General features: G+C 39.0%; 1 protein-coding gene and 1 pseudogene across 1 annotated transcript; both read left to right on the top strand.

Annotated features, from left to right (window-relative positions):
- Positions 1-1,318: 1,318 nt before the first annotated feature.
- LOC123456083 (olfactory receptor 140-like) lies at positions 1,319-7,746 on the top strand. The gene is made up of 2 exons (XM_045138820.1): positions 1,319-1,329; positions 6,807-7,746. Exons 1-2 carry the CDS (start codon positions 1,319-1,321, stop codon positions 7,744-7,746), a joined length of 951 nt encoding a protein of 316 aa, XP_044994755.1.
- A 7,251-nt stretch (positions 7,747-14,997) lies between these two features.
- On the top strand, positions 14,998-15,916 carry LOC123457697 (annotated as a pseudogene).
- The last annotated feature ends 8,915 nt before the right edge of the window (positions 15,917-24,831 follow it).

Genomic DNA, 24,831 nt, shown 5'->3' with positions numbered 1-24,831 from the left:
CCTGTAAAGTGTGATCCCTGGTCGGATTGAATGACTTGTGGTGGTCCATATTGGGCACACCACATTAACAAGGTCATGATGCATGCTTGCTGGTCTGGATGGTTACCTGGTCTTGTCATAGCTAGTCCTGTAGTAACATCAACCATAGTGCATGCATATTTATTTCTAAATCTTGGCAATGGTCCAATAAAATCAATCTGTACCAGAGTATTAAATCCCATTTTATAACCAACTTTTCCATGATAATTCTTATTGAACCTCAACTTGCTATTGGGACAATTAACACACATTTTTAAGGCTTGGTTTATAGTATGCCATGTAACTTTCAAATTCCTTTGATCAAACCACTGTTTCAAGGCATGGGCACCAATGTGTCCCATAGCATTGTGGAGATTCAATATCTCCTGTTTATGAATATTAATAGTCTCAGAGGAACCCAATGTTCCCAGTTCTGTATTTTCTGGGTTGTGTATTTTATAAGTTGTTACAATTTTCTTTTTAAGAGGACCAATGTCCTCTACCTTATATTGTTTTTTGATTTTAATATTGGTTAATAGAGCTGCTAATCTGTCCACAACCTCATTATTCTTATGGGTTTCATCTTGTTTTCCTGTATGAGCATCTACATGATGTACAATAATTTTAACTGTTTCTGAGATTTTATCTAGTTCTTTCCATATTTTGTCTGACCATAGTGGTTTGCCATTTATTTTCCAGTCTGCTCTACGCCATTTACCTGACCAGACTGCAATTCCATTGGCTACACACCAGGAATCTGTATATAAATTTAGCTCTTTTTTATTTTCTTTTTGAGTTTGTCTTGCAGCTAAAAGTGCTGCAATTACTTCAGCATGTTGTGCAGATTTATCAGTTCCTTGGTCTGTAATAATCATACCATCACTTGGCCTATAGGCGGCAGCTTTCCAGTTTACTCTGTTATTAGAGGTTGTTGAAGATCCATCAGTGAACCAAGCATTTGGGATGCCTTGTTGGAACTCCTTAACGCCCCACAGACCAATGGTCCGATCTGGGCCAGGTTCCTTTATTTTAGGTATCACCTTTGGACTTATTAGCCATTCTGATTCCTCTAGTGCTGGTTGTGTTCTCAGTATGTTCTCTGAGTTCTGGGGTATCTTGCCTTGTGTAGACACTTCATTGTGCTTCACAAAGTCATTTAGATACCATTTCCATTGTAGCACCTTTCCTTCCATGGGCAGTCCAGCCCAGGCTTGCTCTGGTGCCTTAATCCAATCCATGATTGGTATTTCCGTTCTCAGAATGACCTTATGGCCTCTAATTAGAGAATGAGTAGTTCTGCATGCCTCATAGGTTGTCCATATGGTTTTTTCAAATAATGAGAACTTATTATCAGACCAAGGAAACCTTTTACAATAAAATCCAATCGGTGTTAATCTATTGCCTTTTGCAAAAATATTCCAATTGCCATAACCTGAAGTAAATAATATTTCAATAATAATAATATCACCTGGTTGTGTGTAGCCAAGGTCCTTGTATTGTTTGATTAGTTCTAATATAGTGGTAACTGCTTGTTCTTGGGCTGTTTCCCATACAAAATCCTCAGCCTTTTTTATTATTTTATATAATGGCTGGAGTATCAGTTGCAGATATGGTATGTGTTGGCGCCAATAGCCGAACATACCAATTAAGTGCTGTACCTGTGTTTTATTTTGTGGTCTCTCTAATGCATTTAATTTTTCTATCACTTCATCTGGAATTTTTGGTCCACTAGTTGTCCAGTGTACTCCTAGGAACTTAACTTGTTCTGCTGGCCCCTGGATCTTGGATGGATTAATTGTCCAACCATGATCCCTTAAGTGTTGGATTAATTTTTGGGCTGCAGTAGCCACTGTTTCTTTATCTTGACCTAAAATCAATAGGTCGTCTATGTAAGTTAAAATTTCCACCCCCTGGCACTCAAAGTCCTCTAAAGTGCTAGTTAGGGTTGTATGGGCTATTACTGGACTGTTTAGATAGCCTTGTGGCAGTCTCAGAAATTTATATTGTTTATTCTGCCAAGTGAAAGTAGTAATTTCTTGGGAATCTGGGTGCAAGGGAATACCAAAGAACATGTCTGATAAATCTATAGTTGCCAACCATTTAGGGGATGCTTGCCTAATCCTGAGGAAAATGTCCTCTACATCAGGTAATGAGCCAGGCATTTTTGGACTTTTCTCATTAATTTTCCTGTAATCTACTGTGAATCTCCATTTACCATTGGGTTTCATTACCGGCCAGACGGGTGAATTATAATTAAAACTCTGAGTTGGTGCCACTATGCCTTCCTTAAGCAAATCCTTCAATGTATTGGTAATATCCTCAATTCCTCCTTTTATAGGGTATTGAGGGGTAAAAGATGGGGGAATTTTTGGTAATCTTACTGGGTCCATTTTTACTTCTGCTAAATTAACAAATACCTTTTTAATAGCCTTATTATTTAAAAATTCTGGAAATATTTTCCTTATTTCATTAATTCCTAGAACGTTAGAGGGCGCCGTTAAGCTTGCGGCTTCTATATCTATAAGCTTATCATAAACTTGTAGACACACATTTATTACTGGCGCATCTCTATGAGAATTTATTCCTTGTATAGAAATATATTTTTTAGCTTTTTCTTGATTAGGATGAGTAGTAATTATACTTATCTGGCTACCGGTATCTAGTAGCCACTTGGTAGGTATTAGTTTATTTTTTAATTTTATGGGAATATTTACAAACGGTCTGTTGTCATAGTTTCCTAAATTTATCTGGAAAACCTTGGTGGGTGGGGGAGGAGATTCGCGCGGTTTGTTATCTGTCTGCGCGTATTCCGCCCAGCCGGGGGCCCTGACGGGCCCCGTCGTCCTAAAAAAGTTCTGGAATAATTTGGTCTACCAAAGGGATAGTTTCTTTGGCCAAAAACACGGCGAAAGGGGCCCGTGGGTCCCTTAGGCCTTATAGGCATTGTATTTCTATTTCCAAAGGGTCTTATTTTAATATTAAAATAAGGTCTGGGTCTGTCCTTGTTCCCATTAAACCTCTTCCTGGGAAGTGTCCGTGCCTTAACTTGAAAAGACACTACATTTTCTGCTTCAAGTTCTCTGAATCCTTTAAAAAACTGAATAGCATCAGCTATAGTTTCTGCACCTTGTAAGTTACCTACAAGACTCATTTTTAGATGTTGTGGGGCGCCCTTAATGATGAGCCTTCTAAAAGCAGGTAATAAAGGTGAGGCTTGTGGTGTCTCTACCTGATTATACACATAATATAATACTCCCAGTTTTCTGCAAATTTGTATTGCGTCTGAATATGAATTCCACCTTCCTGCAGTTTCAAATTGAGTTAAGTCCAGAGAGGGGAAAGCTAATCTCCAAGCTGCAGTCAGCCAGTCTATCAGGGAATGGGTGTCACCCTTTGAAGTTTCTAAAACATGTTCTAAAGCTTCATGAATGGAGGGGTTTTCAATAATACCTCTAATTTTTCTCATTTCTGTTTCATGAAGCATCACTGTGTCTGCCCCCTTTTCCCATAATTTTACTAAATACTGGGCATCCTTTAGTCCATTCTGTGCATAATCCCTCCTTAAATCAGACAATTCTTGGGGACTAAAGGTTCTGGACTCCTCTATGCAAGTTCCCGGTTCGGCGGGGGCTTTAGACCAATTGGGAGCTAATTTTTGTATAGCTCTACCTATGGGAGTCCTTTTTGTAGTAGTAGTAACCGGGAAGGAGTAAGAAGCACCAGAAGGGTTGATCAGGTCCTTCTGCTTCTTCACAATATTCATGGCTAGCCTTTTGCCCATTAATCTGTCCTTATCTAAATCTTGCACAGTTTTCATTAATACTGCCGGCACCTGTTTTTTAGAAACTGATTTCACAAAGGGTTTAACTCTTTCTGGGTTAATTAAATCCAAATCAATATTAATTGGCTCCATTCCTATCCTAGACTGTACTGCTTCAGCAGTAGTTCTCCATTTGTCTTCCTCTTCTGAGGAGGGAGGTTCTCCTGTAACTGGAGAAACTTTTATTCCCTTCAGTTTTTTAATTAGGGAATTCATCTCCACAATAGGTCTGATAACCAATAAAGAAACTTAACTTCTCGTTTGCGAATATACCAGGTCAAATTCGATGGATTTTCTAGTCTCATGAGCTGTTCAAATTTTAAATCAGCTCTTCTTTCAATCCTTTTGCTTAGAAATTTCCACATAAGTTCTGACTTAGTGACACGGTTCCAATGCGCATCAACCCGCTCTTCCTCCTGTTACAGAGTTGGCATCGTGGCGTCAAGTTACCGGTACTTCCGCACCCTTAGGGAGGGTGGTGTTTTCTCGGCCGGGCTTTTCCCAGCACCAATACCCGCTCTTCCTCCTGTTACAGAGTTGGCATCGTGGTGGTTGGTACTAACCCGTCGGTCACTTAGTCATACACTTAGTTTCAATTTCAAAGCTAGGATTTCTAGAAGCTATAATTTGAAATTGACCTTCTAATTATGGCGGATCCTGCCGACTACGCCAGCTGTCGCGAGCACTCTCAAAGGTGATTGGTTGAGAGGATTCCGCCCATGGAGGTCAATAATACTCAGACGCTGGTGTACTCGCAAAGGAGTTTACTGGGATGAAAGTCACACACAAGCAAGTCCAAACTATCACAACTAATATTATAGCTAATATAATATATATCCAAATTATATTCATCACTACTAACACAATATTTCTAGTGAGTCTAAAATGTATACAACCTGATATCGCGACACTTGGGAGTATCGCGAGACTCGGTCTGTGAGATTTCTGACGTCACAACCTGGCGACGCGGGGTCCGTGCTCCGACTTTCTCTCGGTTTGCAGTTTTCAAGGCGAGTCTCAGTCGTCTCGGTCGTTCGGACAGCGTGTCGGGCAGATGAATTCGGATCAGTGATGCGTCTCGCGGAGGTCTCAGTCCGGACCGCTGAGCAGCCGTTCAGTCAGTCATAGTGTCGGGAGGACTGGGACAGCGGCTGCTCAGCGGCTGGGTTTTTTGTATTTTCCACTACTTATCTAGGGTTGCACACACACCTTCTGGTAATCTCTTACTATGTCATTGTACTCAGTTTTTTTCTTAGATTTTTGCTTACAAAGGTTGACTTTGCAATTTTGCTCTCACACACAAAGAAAAACAAACTTATTTATCTAAACTGTCCCTGGACCATATGCTGGTCCTTACATGCTCATAACAGCTGATATATCTTTACATTTATTGTCTCAATAAGAGACAGTAGTTTCTTTGGATATTATAACTTAAAAATCTGTAGTAGTTTTTACACAGTTCACATTTTACATCTAATATAACATTTTGCACAACCACAAGCCTGCTACTGTCCTGGCTCAAGCCAGCATTCCTTTCCATCTGGATTTTGACCATGATATTAACTAGTATCTCTGCTTTTGATCTCACTCCTCCATGGTGTTTTCCTCATACAGTATACACAATGGTCAAATTAACAATTAATTCAGATTCTTTCATCCTTTGTGTAAAATCACTGTTGATGTTACTTGTCATTTAGAATATGCCACACTCCTTACATACAAAATCCTCCAAGATCTGCCATCAGCCCATCCTTGTTCACCCTACTCTGGCCACATCTCCTTTAAGTCATGGATAGTAGTAACTCTGTTTCCTCCTCAAGGATTTTTCACTTGATATTCTTGACTGGAGACTTATTCTAGATGTCATTTAGCTCCTTCCTCACTTTCGTCAGGTATAGACATATTTCCCTTTAATAAAGTCTTCTCTTACTACAATAGAGAAAATTATCATTTTCCTAAAACTCTACATTTGAATTATCTTGATATTTTGTTCTCATAAATATATATCATAGGGTAAACTACATAAACTGTATAATCCTGTCTTGATTTGCCATCTTTTATCTTAGTGAAGACATGATAATAGACTTTACTATTGGTTTTTACTACTATTAATCTGACTCCTAATGCTTCAGGCAAATAGCTTGTGATCAAAAAAAGTCATCCATTTAAGTAACTGTTCCCTCACAAAAATACATATACTGTGGACAAATTGATGTACCCCCTCCCTCACAAAAATACATACACTGTGGACAAATTGATGTAACATATTCAAAAGCTTAGTTAATATTGATTGGGAAATAGATATATTGATAAATTCTGGGTAAAACTTGAAGTAGAAGGTTCATAAAATGTTCTTTGCTGGCATAGTTTGTTTCTATTTTATTTCTTATGGAAAGAAATCCCAAATAAAATAAAACAGAAACATGCAAGGTGAAATAACACACAGGGTAAGAGTATGTGGATTTCTGTGACTCTTTCAATGATGTTTATTACCTACTAGTCAGACGCCATGGGAAAGTGGGTTTCAGCATCCATATAAGAGGTTGAGGTTTATATGAATTTCTTTTTATAAAATTAAAAAAATAGAATTATTTGTCTCTTCTGGTATAGCATGAAAAATAGTTTATATTATTTTTAAATTTAATTTTATTTATTTAATACACACACAGAGAGAAACAGGCAGATAGATAGAGAGAAAGAGAATAGGTGTACCAGGGCCTTCAGCCACTGTAACTGAACTCCAGACACATGTGCCACTTTGTGAATCTGGCTTATGTGGGTCCTGGGGAATTGAAACTCGGCCCTCTGGCTTTGCAGGCAAGTGCCTTAACAACTAAGCCATCTCTCCAGTCCTTATATTATTATAAATGTACTGTCTTAGCTAAAAATTTCAAAATATATTGTTCAAGTGTGCTACTGAGAATACTGTCTTCACAGGTTAGCCCATCTTGTCTGGGCTCATCATCAGCATTCAAATGAAAGACAGCAAAATGAATGTGACTGGATTCATTCTCCTGGGACTGACTCAGAAGCCTCAGATACAGACAATGCTATTTTTGGTGTTGCTTATCACCTACATTGTCACAGTCACAGGAAACCTGCTGATTGTGGTTACTATAATCTGCAGCCAGACTTTGAGCTCCCCAGTGTATTTCTTCCTAGCATTTTTGTCATTGATTGATGCCTGCTATTCCTCATCCATAATTCCTAAAATGCTGGCTGACATATTGTCAGAGACAAAGACCATCACATTCAATGCCTGTATGATACAACTATTTGTTACACATTTCTTAGGCGCTTCAGAGATTGTCCTTCTAGTGGTCATGGCATATGACCGCTATGTGGCCATCTGTAGACCTCTGCACTATGTCACCAGGATGAACCACCACACATGCTGCCTCCTAGTTGGAGTATGTTGGGCAGTGGGTTTTCTCCACTCTTTTGGGCAGATCCTAGTTACTTTCTGGATCTCTTTCTGTGGTCCCAATGTCTTGGACCATTTCTTTTGTGACATTTTTCCTCTGATTCAACTGGGCTGCTCTGACACTTTCCTTCTTGGTCTCCTGGTCGCTGTCAATGGTGGGGTGATCCCTGTGATCACCTTTGTAATGCTGCTGATGTCCTATGCAGTAATCCTTTGCTCCTTGAGGACTCGCAGTTCTGCAAGAAGGAAGAAGGCCCTTTCTACCTGTGGCTCCCACATCACAGTTGTTGTGTTGTTCTTTGTGCCCTGCATTTTCATGTATCTGAGACCAGTGGCCACCTTTCCCATGGATAAAGCCATTGCAGTGTTCTATACCCTTGTCACACCAATGTTAAATCCTGTTATCTACACAGCAAGAAATGCAGAGGTTAAACATGCCATTAAAATATTATTGAAAAGGAATACAATCATGGGTAATAAATAATTGAATGTGAATACCTTTCAATTATGTTTCACTACCATGATAGTTCCCTTTATCAATGTAGAATAAATTCCAGGACATAGTAATTACTACAACCAATAACATTATGAAACTCTACATACACTTTTTCTTTACAAATATATCTATGGTAAACTTGAGTTTATAGATTAAGTGCATTACTAAATCAACCACCTTTAATAAAATGAAAAAAAATTATACCAATCAATTGCCACAAAATGTTATGCTTTGGGTGCACTATTAAGTAAAATAAGGGTTTCTTGACACTTGCAATGTGACACAGTGACAATTACTGCTATGAACTTATACCCAGAAACATATATGTTGGGTAGTGGACACAATGTTGGTATGCTGGACAAATTACATCCTAGCTGGAAATCAATGGGATGATGTTGAAAGGGAGTGAGTTAGCTTTGTTATGCAGATAGGGTGACTGGGCCCCTGAAAGTAAAAAGCAGAATGTCTCCTTGCACTTTCCACTTTGCTAGATACCAAAGATATGGTATGACTTCTTATCTCTTCTACAGATCTGTTTTTCCATGAACAACCTGGGCTCCTCTTGGGCAAGGGGAGGTCTCTCTTTCTGCAATTAAAATCTAATGCTGACATTGTGGTTTGTCAAGTTCATCCCCTAGATCTTGGTATCATGCCTAGCCTTTTCCTTTGGAAGCCTCTAGTCCAGTCCATTCATCTGTCTCTCTGGATCACCTTGAAACAACCTCAACACACCTAAGGGAAGCCATCTTGACATTCTCCAGGATTAGAAGAGAATAAAGATTAACACAGAACAAGCTAAAAGCCTGAGGGCATAAGTTCAATAAAGATATCTGGTGTTAGTCTTAACCTAAAGTCAAGGCAACCTGGACACATGCTGCTTACCAGCATCTGGTGTTTGCTCTGGCTGTTATCTGATGCTTACTCTGTATTGACCACCAAATTCTGTTTTTGTAACCATGCTTTCCTCTCTTGCAAATTAATTAGGGGAAAGGGGAGAAAGACTGAAGAGTGAAGGGCAGGAATGTGGTTTTTGTCTTTAAAAACCTAATGTAGAGATAGGCTGTTGCTGTTCTCTGCCTCAATATCCAGCTGTGGAGAGTCAGACACTGGCTGGCTGAATAAAGACTCTCCTTTTTAAATTTTATTCAGGTGGTCTTTTGTTCATTTCTGGTCTGTGACTCTCAACAACTTGAGCAGGAAAGTAGAGCCCACCACAATAAGGTTGTAAATATGTTTAACAGGGGAGGGCAAACTCTCTTAGCTGCCAGTTCCTCACTCCTGAGTCTCTAGGTTCTGGTAAGTCTCCCCTCATCTCACACAAGCTCAGTTGAGATGTGGGGAGAGCCCCTGACATCTATTCCCACATAGGCTCTTGCCCCTCCTGCCCTCCACTTGGAAGGAACACTTTGTACTTTCTTTTCTTTCCTCTCTAACTCTTCTTTTACTTTTTCTTCCAGGCCCACAACATGGGTTCTGAGATCATGTGAGTATATGTATTTTTCTTCTCTTGATTTTGTACTAGGAAGCTGTCAATACATTTTCTTTTTTTTAAAAAAAGAGTTGGTTGTATAATGAGCTCCTTGTATCTGGAGTCCTTACTGAAAACTGCCATAGGAGTTGGTTTTTAAAGTGAATTGAAAGCAAACAGGAATCATTGCTCTGTTTTTGGCCAAATAAAACATATTTTCAGCTAAACAACTTGCTTTAGTTATGACTTTGTTCTAAACAACTTTTGAATCTTAAAAAAATTACACTGTTCACATGTGTATGTTTATAACAGATATGTTCATAGCAACCATAATTATTGCTGTCAGGTTCATATAGCTGGAAGAAATGACCCAATTAAGAGCAGCTTGTGGGAAAAAGAGGTTTATTTTGGCTTCAGACTTGAGGAGTAGCTCCACGATGGCAAGGGAAAACAATGGCATGAGCAGAAGGTGGACATCACTTTCTGGCCACATAAGGTGGCAATAGGAACAAGAGAGTGTGCCAAACACTGGCATGGGGAAACGGCTATAACACCCATAAGCCTGCCCCCAATAATACACCACCTCCAGAAGGCTTTAATTTCCAATTGGTATCAGCTGGGGAGACTAGAATTCAGAATCCCTATGTTTATGGTAGACACCTAAATCAAGCTGCCACAATTATTGACAGAAAGATTTAGCCTCCTACCTCAGTGTTACTGTATGTTTGACTGATGAAGGCAGTGGACTCTGTGATTTAAAAGTTCTTATAAAACTTAACATGGCTGTAGAAACACAGGGCAGAATAAGAACACCAGCATCAGGACAGGAAGACATGGGTTACTTTCTCAGTGTGCCACTGTCTCATTCCATGACCTTCGCAGGTTCTATTTATAGAAATGATTTTCTCAGATAACTTACAAGGTACATACAGTATGTGATTTTGTCTATGTTCACATATTTATTGCCATAAATATTATATTTGCTTCTATCCACTAGAAGAAGTCAATGGAAAGGTTTGAGAGATTACATGTAACAGGTCAATTGATATCTGTAAATTTTTATTCCGTTCTTAATTACTTGGGAGGCATCCTCCTGGGATGGAAGGATTTGGGATGGGGCTAGTACAATGTAAGCCTTGCATTTGGAGGATTTGTTAGCTTGGTAGTTTTCCTGTGCTAGTGGATGGCCTATAATTATTCTTAATAGCATTAGGAAGGTAACAGTTTTTTATTGTATTAGGTAACATACTTGTCATGCATCTTGTTAATAATTACTTCTTACCAATTATGACCTAATCCATATTTAATTCCCTTTTTATTTCTGGCTTACCCTTTCAAGTTGAACTAGTTATGTTGTTATGTTTTTAGTGTTTTTCCCACTCATTCCTTGATATTTGACTCTGGAAATAGTCTTTGTAGCCCTAAGAATTTCTCTTTTGAAAAGTTCCCTTCATGGACAATTAGCATTGGTTTGGACCTAACTCTATAAGCTCTATCTTTTCTCCAATTCTTATGTAGCTCTATGTTTGGGAATACTCAACTAGAAATGGGTGGAGCTTCCTAAAACCTCTCTCTGCAATCATTCTAGCTGCTTAAGTAGAAGCTGTATAAAGACTGAGTGGACCATCATGAATGGATTTTATTGTTATTATTTTTGGATAGGCTTAATAATCTTATAACTATCCACTCACTCTCCAGTATGGCTCTGCTTGCATCCCAGAACTGAAAGCCATTTTCAGCAAAATACACTTTCATTATAGTTCCTTATGTAGCTTCAAACTTTCATTTCAACTTTATCCTCTACTTCCACAAATATTCTGGTAACTGCAAGTTTCAAGTGTCTAATCAAATGATAGCAGTTTTCATATATATATATATATATATATATATATATATATATATATATATATATATATTTTTTAGCAGTGACACATGCTCCTCACAGAGACTGGGTTAAGGCAATATAGACTCTTTAATTCTTTTTCTTGTTTTAGAAAACATATTTGGGGCTGGAGAGATGGCTTAGAGGTTCAGGTTCTTGCCTGTGTAGCCTAAGGGCGTATGTTCTACTTCCCAGATCCCAATTAACCCAGATCCCAATTAACCCAGACCCACAAGGTGACGCATGTGCAACATGTGCAGAGGGTGGCACACCTACCTGGAATTCGATTGCAGTGGCTGGAGGCCTTGGCATGCCATTTCCCACCCCTTCCTTCTCTCTCATAAAAAAAGCAAATTGGACATAGATGAATAAATATGGTTCTACATACAAATACTGAATTTAATTGAAATCAAATAATTTTAAGCATAATTTCAAATATTTGTATAGGCTTCTTTTAGTGGATTCTAAAAAAAACTCAGAACAACATAAAAGCATCATGACACATTAGTAACAAAGCAGTAATTGAAGGCTAAGCACTCTGGTCCATGAGTCAGGAGGCTTGACTTTTATTTTACTTGGGATGGATGATGTTTTGGTTCTCTGACCTAACTTTCCATATCATGAAGTGGAAGTCTTGATTCTTTTTTAGTACATAGATAAATTGTTAGATTAAATGTAATTGCCAAAGCATTTTACCACACTGAGCCTGATTTACAAATTTCTATATTATCATGATAATCTAGGTTCAGAACTGGTATGAAAACAGCTGCTTGAGGAAGTATTGTGGGTTTTATCTGGTGTGGTACACTGCTGTGCTTCCATGGGTAATACCTATCATTTAATGTATACTTGAAAACTAGATTTTCAAGTTATAACCATGAAGAATGTGTTAGTAAAGAAACAAATAGCATAACAAAAATTCATAAGTCAGATATTTACCTCCCTAAATATTTAATATTTTATTTGTATGTTAGTAAATAACCATATAAATATGCTAAGTTAATTTGTCATCGAATGTCCAGGTTTTCAGTAGTTGATTGTTTTACTTTTTCTTGGCACAGTGATTTGTCTTTAGGTGAACTTAAGGAGAAGTTAACAATTAAATATGAAAGTTGGAAGTTCTCTAATTTTAAGTAGGACAAGATAATTGGTTTTTGGCAATGGTACCTAATGGCAGTGGAATGCTCATGAGGTCTAATTAGCTAGGACTAAGAAAGTTCAGTGGGTCTTCAAACAGGGCATGAAGAGGAACTTGGTAAAGCTCCAGAGAAAGGAATTATCTAAAAGGTGCTATTTATAATTCAACAATGAGTGATTGTAGTTGAGCTAGTGTATGCTGTCAACTTACAATTTTACTTCTTGATGAACTAACAGATAACCAGGGCCCTGGACATGGAGCTTTGTCAGGCAAATTGATGGGTGAGAGTTTTTCTTAAAGAAAATCATTTACTTATAGAATTAAATTAATTAAATGGATCTTAAAAATCACATAATCACCCTACAGCCTCACTAATTGGCTTTAGTCTCTTTGAAGAAGAGGCAGACTGAAGCCATGTTAAATAATAAGAGTCTACTGTAATTCCACCGATGTCCAGGTTTGGGGTCTTTTCCTCATACAGATGTGTATTTAAATTAGAATCATACTATCTATTATGTGTTTCAGATTTAATATATCAACACACATGTAGTCCAGACTGGCCTTAAACTATGTAGCTGAGGCTGAACTTGAACACTTGATCCTCCTACCTCTACTTTCCAAGTGCTGGGATTACAAATATGTACTCTCTCTCTTTGAGGTAAGGTCTCACTCTATCCCAGACTGACCTGGAAATCACTATGTAGTTTCAGGCTGGCCTCAAATTCACTGTGATCCTCCTGCATCAGCCTCCTGAGTGCTGGGGTTAAAGGCATGCACCACCATGCCTGGCTTAATGTGTACTATCTTGTCTGGATAAAATATCTCTTTAAGAGCTGTGCATCATTCCAGGGTATGTGTGATCATTTACTTACCTAATTCCCTGGTGCTGGACATAGTTATTCTAAGTCATGTGCACAGCTTTACTTTCTGTACACTGTGCTCTTGCCAGATCTGTATCAGTGTGGACTGGGAATACGCAGATTAAGTGAAGCTGCTGGTCTCCTTTGTTGTATGATTTTAAAATTTTCATTTTGACTAAAAATTAAAGTCTTTTGTCCATTTATCTTTGAATGGAAATAAGTTTTAATGTGTGAGATATATTTTTGTTACTCTCTTTTTTTGTTATTTCATGGGGAAATTTATGTATGCATATTAGGATGAGTTTTCCTTCTACTAATGCAATATCCTCTAACCAAGAGGGAATGTATGCTATGGCAAAATGGAGAGGACTTGATAATATATATAACAGAAACATGAAATGAAGAAGTAGGGGTGATTAATCTTCTCCTGGGTGGACAATTTGCTGCTGTGTGATAATATGTCAAAGGAGGATTTACTATTTTATTTTATTTATTTGAGAGGGAGAAAGAGGGAAAGAAAAAGAATGGACACTCCAGGACCTCTAGCCACTGCAAAAGAAATCCAGATTCATGGGCCCTCTTGTGCATCTTGCTTACGTGGGTCCTGGGGAATCAAACCTGGGTGCTTTGGCTTCACAGGCAAGCACCTTAACCAATAAGCCACTCCTCCAGTCCTGCTAAAGGCTTTTGACAGAGACACTTTTCTTAACTTCACATGAACAACATACACTTATATGCAATAATGTGTCCCAAATGAATATATAATTCATACACATTTACATATTTGTGGGTATACAGATATATTACTTTATCTTACTAGCAGTTAATTTCTTTCAGCTCTTGGTGTTAAATTTATATTTTTTAATTTTTCAAAGTAAGGGCTTCTTTTGCTCAATTGATCTTCAAAATTTTAAAATCCTATCTGAAGTTTTTTTTTTATTCCATTCTATTGAAACTGTAAATTTACTGAGACTATGCTAATTTATACAGAGAACATAATTTAGGAGAATAAACACTATTAATTAATCAATATTTATTATCTTAATGCACTTTTGTACAATAAATATTTAATACCCTATAAAATATGCCAAAGCTATTAGATGTATGGCTTCTTTTAAAAAACCTATTTATATTTTTCACACTGTAAGAGGTATTTCATGAGCTAATTAGATCATGGATGTGATTGAGTTCTTTGGTATTGTGTATTCTTAGACATGGAGCTGTCAGCAGTGAGTGAGTTCAGCAGCATTTCTCACCTAAAATGTGTCAGACACCACAGATGTGAGAGCACTCTACTTGGCATGCAGAGGAAATAGATGTGCAAAGGATATGTGTTCTGGCAGGAGCCTGGATGTTTCTCCATCTGTTTAGACATTTTCCTAGTCTGCCTGCCTTCACAGCTACAACTTGATCATGCGTATTATTATTTTTTTTTAATCACAGATTTACATGTGTGGTCACATGTAAATTCTAGAAGAGGAAATTATCTTTACCTAGGTGAACACTTCATAACCAAAAAACCATCTCATAATTAGCAAGTTTACAGAAGCAGAAATATTCAGATACATAGGGCATCAGAATGGCACAGAAAGTTTGAGTGGACCTGGGAACAGAATGAGAATATAGGCCTCAAGTATATGGCACAGTATTTTCCCAGTTGATTACGCAATAATCGTTTCCCTGTAGAATTCTCTAGGTGATAAAGTACTAGGACTCTTGAGAGACAGTAGCAGGGAGGAAGTAAAAAAAAAATATATGAAGCAACTACTAGGGTAAGGAGTGGTAGGAAAATGGTCCTAAGTTAGCAACTGTCTCTATAATATGAAGTTCAGACTATCGCCCATTTATCTTTTGTAGGAAACTCAGGACCCAGGAAGGTGTTACCTCCTGAATGGAGCCCATGCCTGCCTATAACGTGACTGAATTTATTCTCTTGGGACTCACACAGAATCCACACCTGCAGAAAATACTCTTCATTGTCTTTTTGCTCATTTTCCTGTTTACAGTGCTGGCCAATCTGTTCATCGTGGTCACTATCTCCTTCAGCCCCGTGCTGTCGGCTCCCATGTACTACTTTCTCACTTATTTGTCTTTAGTAGATGCCTTCTACACCTCTGTCACCACCCCTAAGATGCTCTTCGATCTGCTCTATCAGAGGAGAACCATCTCCCTGCGTGGCTGCTTGACTCAGCTCTTTGCAGAGCACTTCCTAGGGGGTTCAGAGATCATCCTTCTCATTGTCATGGCCTATGACCGCTAGTGGCCATCTGCAAGCCCCTGCACTACCTGACCATCATGCACCAAGGCCTCTGTCACATCCTGGTGGCGGTAGCCTGGGCTGGAGGGATGCTGCATGCCACCATGCAGATCTTTTTCATGATCAACCTGCCCTTCTGTGGCCCCAATGTCATTGACCACTTCATGTGTGATCTCTTCCCACTGCTGACACTAGCCTGCAGAGACACCCAGAGGCTTGGAATGGTGGTGGCAGCCAACAGCGGAGCCATGTGCTTGCTCATCTTTTCCCTGCTGCTCATGTCCTACCTGGTCATCCTCAACTCCCTGAAATCCCACCGCTCCGAAGGCAGGCGCAGAGCCCTCTCCACGTGTGGCTCCCACTTTACCGTGGTGGTTCTTTTCTTTGTGCCCTGCATATTCACATGCGCCCCATGGTCACCTACCCCGTGGACAAGCTGGTGACTGTGTTCTTTGCAATCCTCACTCCCATGTTAAATCCTTTAATTTACACAGTGAGAAACACAGAGGGGAAAAATGCCATGAGGAATTTGTTGAAGAGGAGAACAACCTAGCCTGTACGTAACGACAAGAAGTGATCGTACTTGTAACAAGTGGGATTATGTGTGTGCTAAGGTGTGAGTGGGGTAAACAGATTTTGCACCTTAAAAACAAAACTCCAGACACTACCATTGTGTAGGTACTCCACCGTAGGAAGACCTTTTGCTGTGTGTCTTTGATGACTATTAATGTGCTTTCCCAAAGTGTGAACATTCACATTCATAGATTCTGGATTTCCAACGGAAAGAATACTCTGTAAATCTATAGTTGTCATGATTCTGCAGTGTGTTTTTCTTCAGAGACCCACTGTTAGTATACTGAGTTCTTCATAAGATGTTACTTATGTGATATTAGCTTTTCCACAGACCCTTGAGTAAGAAACTTTAAATAAATTTTGCATGGCTTATGGTAATGTTTAGAAATGGGTGTTGGGGACTCAAAAGAGATTAATCTGAGGGGATTATGATCAAAATGCATTATATACATGTATAAATCTTGTTGAGGCTAGGTAAATGGCTCAGCTGTTAAAGGTGCTTGCTTTCAAAAGCCTGACAGCCTAGGTTTTATTTCCCAGTACCCATGTAAAGCCAGATGCACAAAGTGGTGCATGCATCTAGAGTTTGTTTGCAGTGGCTAGAGGCCCTGGTGAATGCATTCATATTCTCTTTCTCTCCTTGGAAATCTATAGCATTTTTTAATTGCCAACAAAGAGGTAGACATGCTTAGATTATTTAGTAGGAGGCAGACCTTTAAGAAATGGAATAAGCACTGCTGACTTTAAACTTGGTATTTTTTGAAAAGTGCCATGAACATATAAAAAATTTGATAAAAAATAATTCCTCACACATTCATTTTTTTCCTCTGGAACAGGAAATAAGGCATAAAAGGTGAATATTCTCTCAATATTTTGTTAAATATCCTCATGAATCACAGTTTTTCTTGAACATATGTATACCCACACTATACCTGGACAATACTTGAAAAACCATTTGCAGGAATAAGGGGATATATTCTTTAATTTGATCTTAAGAAAAAGGTATATAATATTTCTACAACAATTGCTACATATGTATGATTGAGAAATGCAGTAAACACATATTCTCTATCACACATTAATCTTAGGTGGGTAATTTAATGCATGTGCTATACAAGTAGTATCCATGTCACTGTCTACTATTTACACAGAAACAGACTGAAGCTAAGAGAATTACTCATCTGATTCCCTCAGGTCATATCTGTAAGAGTTTTGGCCACAAAATTAAAATCAGGGTCCAAATTATCAGACCTACTTTCTTCAACTAAACCACAGTTGTTGACATGGTTATTTCTACAGATACAGAATTACCATGCAATATTAATTACTCACTGCCCTTGGAGAAAGTTGTCAATATTTTTGTAGCCTTTGTTTACATGGAACAACATATTTCAGCAGCAAAATTGCTCTGTGAACATGGAAAACCCCAACTGGTTCTGTATAACTACATGGCATATTCTGAAGCAAAGCTTCTCTGACTATAGCTCTCCACTGTGTGCTTCTTCTCATAAATATACTCTATCAAACTCAGTAGTCACTTGGAGTTATTTCTTGATACTTTTACCATAAATAATGCCAGGCCTTTTCTGGGGTGACTACCTGTTCTATCTTAGTGTTTGTATATCACTAATTTATAAGAAACATAACTTTTCCCACAAAATGTGTGCTTTGAAGATGATGTAATTAACACTTAGTGTACTAAATTGCATTTTTCTGGTGACAAACATTTTAACAGTCTCTAGACTAAACAACTTATGGTTTACTTTGCCTTACAATTAGATGGAGGGTAGATGAACCAGGAATAAAGGGAAAGTAGCTTAGAAAATGTCTTTTCTACTCCAAAACAAACAGAGCTATTTCAAGCACAAAACTGAGGGCAATGTTTCTGTCCTAGGAGACACACCAACTGGTCAGTAGATGGTGAAAGATCCACTAGAAAAAATAAACAAATATTTTTTAAATAGAGAGAAAGCCAATAGAGAAGAGATGCACAAGCCAGACAATCCCCATAGACAGCATCCTGCTGCTTGGAAGCAATTTTCAGGAAGGCTAAGCTGTTCCTTAGTATACATCATCTGGAACTTCTCATTAAGACTGCTGTCATCATCAGATTGTTTCCAGTGCTTGCTTACAAGTAACATTAACATGGGCTGGGAAGGTGGCTCGGCAAATAGGAGGACTCACTGAGCATGACAGTCTGAGTTTGATCTTTTGCACCCACACAAAATGATGGGCATGGCCACATGCACCTATGACCCAAGTCCTCTTGAGCATGAAGACAGAATTGCTGGGGCTCTCTGGTCAGTCTGACCAAAAATGGTAACTCCAGGTTCAATGAACAAACAATGTGGAAGATTGATAAAGGAGAAAACCAGATGCTCTCCTCTAGTTTCCACATGTATGTGTATAAGGTACATGAATCTGCACACATGTGTTCATATGTTATGCATATACACATGCCATGCATACAGTAAACATGTACTGTATATAAAAATAGCATTAACATTTTTTCAAAAATTCATAAGATATTGAAATTCAATATATAAAGATACTTATAGTAGCCGGGTGTGGTGGCACACGCCTTTAATCCCAGCACTTGGGAGGCAGAGGTAGGAAGATCACAGTGAGTTCAAGGCCACCCTGAGACTCCATAGTGAGTTCTAGGTCAGCTTGGGCTAGAGTGGGACCCTACCTTGAAAATCCAAAACAAAATAAATAAATAAAAAGATACTTATAGTTTTGCCTACACATTTATTAAACTTAGTGGATATTATTTAAGTGAGGGAGCGAGCAAAGTATTTTTACTTATTTATTTATTTGTTTTATTTTTTAGAGAGAAAAAGGGAGAGAATTGGCATGCCAGGGACTCAGCCAGTGAAATCAAACTCCAGATGCTTGCGCCGCCTAGTGGGCATGTGTGACCTTGTGCTTGCCTCACCTTTGTGTGTCTGACTTATGTGCGATCTGGAGAGTTGAACATGGTCCTTAGACTTCGCAGGCAAGAGCCTTAACCACTTAGCCATCTCTTGTGCCCCAGTAAATGGTTTTTAAGGACAACTATGGGGCATATTCATAGTTTGTTCACTTATTTTAGCTCCTCTTTTTGCCATGTGTGTGTATGTGCTTGCACATTTGTGTGAGTGTACATTTGCATGTTTGTGCCACCACACATGTGTGGAGATCAGAAGACAACTTTGGGTGTCAGTCTTTACTTTCTACCTTGTTTTGAGACAGAGTCTCTGTTTTCTGTTGCATATATCAGGCTAGCTGGCCTGCAGGCTTCTGGATATTCTCCTGTCTGTGCCTCATCATAGAGGTACCAGGATTACAAACAATTATGCTATCATTTCCCACTTTATGTGGGCTCTGGGGATCTGCATTCAGGGCTTCAATGTTGTGTAACAAGTGTTTTACTCACTCAGCCATCTCCCTGATTCTTTTTAAATTCTCAATGCAGAAACAGGTATTAATAAATAAGCCTACATGCCATTTTATACAAGAAAAAGAGACTCAATCAGGTCAAGCAACGTGTCATATCATTTAGCCTCTCTTGGCATCTTAAGAGATATAATTGTCTTAATGGTTATATAGTTAAAGCATAGACACATGTCACGTATATAAACATGTAGCCGCATATTGTAGTACTTCAGAGGGAGGATGATTAAGGGAACAAAACATCTAAAACTTCTGTCAGAGCTGGAGATGATGATATTAAAATGGTTGAGGAGCACTATTCTAACACATGTGAGTGGTTAGGTAAGAACAGAGTATCAAGTATAGAGATTAGCCTGTCACCTGTGACGATCATCTGAGATTGTGATATTTTCTGGTCAACATTCTTGAAGACTTATTTGTGATCTGAAAACTGATATAATGATAACCTATAAGTGTCTTTATTTTATTTTATTTTATTTTATTTTATTTTATTTTATTGGTTTTACAAGGTAGGGTCTCACTGTAGCTCAGGCTGACCTGGAATTCACACTGTAGTCTCAGGATGGCCTTGAACTCATGGAGATCCTCCTACCTCTGCCTCCCCAAGTGCTGGGATTAAAGGTGTGTGCCACCATGCCAGGCAATATTTTTATTTTTAAAGTGAAAAAAACTGAAGGCTATCACTCCAAATACTTCTAAATTGAAAACATTTTAGAATAATATTACACTGTGAGAATGAACTAAGTTCTTAATGACAGTCCAGAGAGCCCCAGAGGCACAGAATGGGATCGCTTGGTTGATGGCTGACTTACATTTTACTTTTAGGACTTAAGAGTTGTGCCCAGGTTTGGTAAGGTAGGAAAAAATATAACTGGTCATAATTTTTTGGCTAAGGTGCATTTGAAAAATCTTTTTGTAAAAAAATATTTTATTTATTTTTTACTTATTTATTTGAGAGAGAGAAAGAAGCAGATAGAGTAAGAAGTATCTTAGCAATGACAACTATCTTGGAGTTAAATGGGAAGTTTCAATAATAGTGTGAAAAGATGAAGAGAACACCAGAATAAGTGATAGAAAACTGGTGCAGGTACTCACTAGGTAGCCAAGGTAAGTACTCTTCCCTGTTCTACGCTTTCAAGATTGCTGTGTGGCCATAATGTTACTGCAGAACAGAGATTAGTGTTGGTGAATGAGTCCTATGATGACATTTTTGGTATAGCTGTTTGTTTTCATCTTTTGGTTTTCAAATATCAACATGGCCTAGTTCTAGTGTAGCTCTGCTCCTGGGGGAAATCGTCATCACTATAGTTGTAGAGGGGAATTTTCTGGTGAAATGATTAGACCCTCACTCAGTGGAGATGTGACTGTAGAAGGATCTGATTAAAGTGTTTCAAGTGTGTGAAAATCTATGACATTGGTACATGGAACTCTGACTGTTTTTACTCCCAAGCCACTACCCAATGAACAGCATATCAATATTTCCTCTTGCAGGGAGCGGCTACAGACGCCATTACAAGATGGCGCTGACTTCCTGCTGAGAGTGGTGACGAACAACCCCCTACTTGGTCATATCCTGGCGACAGTCTTGCTTGATGCTGCGCGTGCACATGATGTAATGCATCCTGGGCCTATCCCGTGGCCCTGGGTGGTGGGTGAGCAGGTGGCAGCCAATCCGTAGGTGTCTTGTAGTATTACACCCTATAAAAGCAGCTACACTCCTGCGCCCTGGCCCCTTCGCCATCAACTTTCCTGTTAACCAAGAGGCTCTCCAATAAAGTGTGATCGAGAAGGATCTTTGTTTGCTGGTCGTTCTTATCCTGCTGGTCAGGGAGTTCGCAGCATCCTCTAAAACATAGTTTGGAAGCTGTTCCCATACAAGCTCAGTGGAAGGCACAGTGTCATGAATGGTTTTGTAAGGAGTTTTACTGGATGCCTTTTGGGGCAATATTTCCCACTTACATACATTTATTTATTTATTTATTTATTTATTTATTTATTTATTTATATTACATTCTCTCAACAGGGTTGCTTCTTAAATCCATGGACAGTTAAACATAGTTATTAATTTTTCTTTAATTCATTAGAAAATCTAATTAGAAAATCAAAATTGTTTTCCCTCTTGTGACTGGATTGTGTGTTTTGTGCTTGGATTCTTTGTTCTTCTCTAAAGGAAGGTCCATGTCAGGATATCCTCACTGGAGCTGGATCTCTGGTCATGTTGAAGCTGTCATAGACAATTTCTCTGAACAGTATTTGCTTTATAATTATTTACCAGGATCATCAGATAACAGTGGCTTTGGAAGATCACAGAGCTGACACCATGCTTAAATTGAAGGTGGCCTTAAAATTACCTGAGTATTACATATGCTTCTATTAATCTAAGATACAAATTTGAAATTGGTACAGTAACTAAATAACCCCCCCACACACATTTTTTTATTAGTTTTCTATTCAGCAAATACAGGCAATTTGGTACCATTATTGGGCTCATCCATGACCTACACCTCCCCATTGGCCCCTCCTTGTTGAGGTATATGGGTCATGCATTGTGGAGTTAGCCCACAGTTATTGGTATGATAAATGTCACTGCATATCCTGACCTAACATGTGGCTCTGACATTCTTTCTGCCCCCTCTTCCACAAAATTTCCTTGAGCCATGTTGGGTTCATTTTTGGTCTGCTTCAGTGATGAGGTGTTGGGGGCCTGTGAGGCTCTGGCTCTCTGATTTGGTAAGAGTTGATTTTTCTCTGTGTTGGTCTCCTTCCCCCTTGTGCTGGTATCTGGTTCATCAGGAAAACAGCACCCTTGCTTGTTTCCCAAATTTCCTTAGTTTCAGCTGGGGCCTCTTTGAGGTATGATGGGGTAGCTCTCTCCTTAGGATCTGCATCTATCTGAAAAAGAGAAGCAGATTCTACAACAGAGAGTAAGTTAGCTCCAGGACAAATGAAATAACCCTTACATTTTTTTTATAGAGAGTTTAATAGGTGTAGGCCCTCTTGTAACCCAAGATTGATAGTAGCTCGATATTGGAGAGAGGGCTTATGTTTGGATATGGTTCTGAATTGTTTCCCAGCTCCAGGTATGGGTCCAGTACCAATGAGGGGATCAGTTAGCCAAATCAAGAGCAGTTAGTTCCCCACCATGGCTGTGTGCTACTACTGCACTTGTGTGGGCATCACAACTGGTTATTTGTTACTAAGTAGGTTAGACCATGAGTTGCTTGGACAGATATTGGTCATTTCCCCCAGTCGCCCATGTAGCACCTTCTGGCCCTTGATACGCTGACTGTCTGGGGACTGACTTTCCCCTGGCTTCCAGCCAAGCAGTTCCATTTGTGTCTGCTGCATATGGTGTCTTCAGCAATAGGGTCTTACCACTAACCTTTGGTGGGTCATCAAGTACTCTGACAGAAATCTGTCATTCTTTTAGGGAACCTTGTAGGTTTCTCTGATCAAAAGCTCATTGTGGATGATAGCCCCATGCTGGTACTGGGAGCTACAGGTCAGTGCCAACTAAGAAAATGAGGAAAAAATATAACTAATATACAAGAGTTAGAGAGAAGAGAGGGGAAGAGGGATGGAGGGAAGATGTAGAAGGTTTAGGTTACACTTGATCCTGCTCTCTCCAGTGTCTTGTGGTTCAGGTGTTTCCTGTAAGGGCCTGGTGAAGGTTCAACCACTTAGTCTGCCTTTTAGGTGGTAGAATTTTATGGTACCATTGCCGTTTGGTTCCAGATTAGTGTTTCCCACCCCTTCGATGCCCTGCCCTCCCTCCCCATCCATCCTAGTGTCTAGTCCATGAGGTGCTTTCTGGGTATGTAAGATATCTTGGGTAGATTCAGGTTAGGTGCTGTAGATGAGTGAGACTATGTGGCGATTTTTTTTTTTTTTTCTGTGATTGGGTATGTTCACTGAGAATGATCTGACCTGGAACAGATCATTCCCACATACACATTTTAAATGTGTCAGGAATTTACCCATTTACTTATGTGCACATATATGCTCATAGTATAAAGAACACTGAGCTACCAACAATTTGTAGGACAATTAATGGATGAATGTCTTTTGCACTTTATCAAGGAGTGATGTTACAAGGAGAATATTTTTTAAAATAAACTTTATTTTTAATTATGTATTTGACAGAGGAAGAGGGAGAAAGAGAAAGGAAGAATGGGTGTGCCAGGGCCTCCAGCCACTGCAAACGAACTCCAGATGTGTGCACCCCCTGGCTAACGTGGGTTCTGGGTAATAGAACCTTGGTCCTTTGGCTTTGCAGGCAAATGACTTTACTGCTAAGCTATCCCTCTAGCCCACAAGGATAATCTTATGGCATGGTTCCATAGTTAATTGAGAGTCAAAGGTAAGGTTCCAGTGTTGAATTTGGCTACAACATGTCTAAGACCTGTTATAGTAAAAGATTAAATATGATAAATTGGGTATTTCAGCCAGGATGCAAGGGGTCTAACTACTGGGCACACTGGTTTCTGCAAGCAGAACTGGAACTGACCTTTCTGGGCACACATGAGTCAAAGAAGTTGTCCTTGAATTAATTTAACTCTACAAAATATATCATACTTAATTAAATTGTTATTGTATATATAAAACATTTGAATCTGATGAAAAGATGATAAGCAGATCATTCTTAAGCATCCCCAAAAGAGATAAAACCAACATGAAAGAACAAGGAAGATAATCAAGTAACTGTCAATGTGCAACCTGTAAAGGTGATATAAAAAATATCCAGGAAGCTTGATGAAGGCAGTGGTAGAGAAAATGTAGAGGATAAAGAAAATGCATTAGCTTTATTAACTGGAGTCATAAGCAGAGAAAACAAGAACTCATGAGGCATTCAGAAAATGACCAGATGTCCATCACTATAAAAACGGATAACAAAGATGTGGTATATCTTCACAATGGAATTCTATACAGCAGTAAGAAAAAACGACACAAAGAAATTTGAGGAAAAATGGTTGAACCTGGAACAGATCATTCTCAGTGAACATACCCAATCACAGAAAAAAAATCGACACATAGTCTCAGTCATCTACAACACCTAACCTGAATCTACCCAAGATACCTTACATACCCAGCAAGCACCTCATGGACTAGACAATAGGATGGATAAGGAGGGTGGGGAGGGCATCGAAGGGTGGAAAACAGTAATCTGGACCCAAACAGCAATGGTACCATAAAATTTGACTTCCTAAAAGACAGACCAGATGGCTGAGCCTTCACTAGACCCTTACAGGAAACACCTACAAGGTTTCCCAAAACAATGACAGACTTCTGTCAGAGTACTTGATGACCCACCAAAGGCCAGTGGTAAGACCCTATTGCTGAAGACTCCATACGCAGCTGACACATAAAATGGAATGGCGTGGCTGGAAGCCAGGAGAGAGACAGTCAGTGTGTCTAGTGCCAGAAGGTGCTACATGGGCGACTGGGGGAAATGACCAATAT

Source organism: Jaculus jaculus, chromosome 1 (genome assembly GCF_020740685.1).
Source record: "Jaculus jaculus isolate mJacJac1 chromosome 1, mJacJac1.mat.Y.cur, whole genome shotgun sequence".
Lineage (NCBI taxonomy): Eukaryota > Metazoa > Chordata > Mammalia > Rodentia > Dipodidae > Jaculus > Jaculus jaculus.
This window is presented reverse-complemented; position numbering and strand designations above follow the sequence as displayed.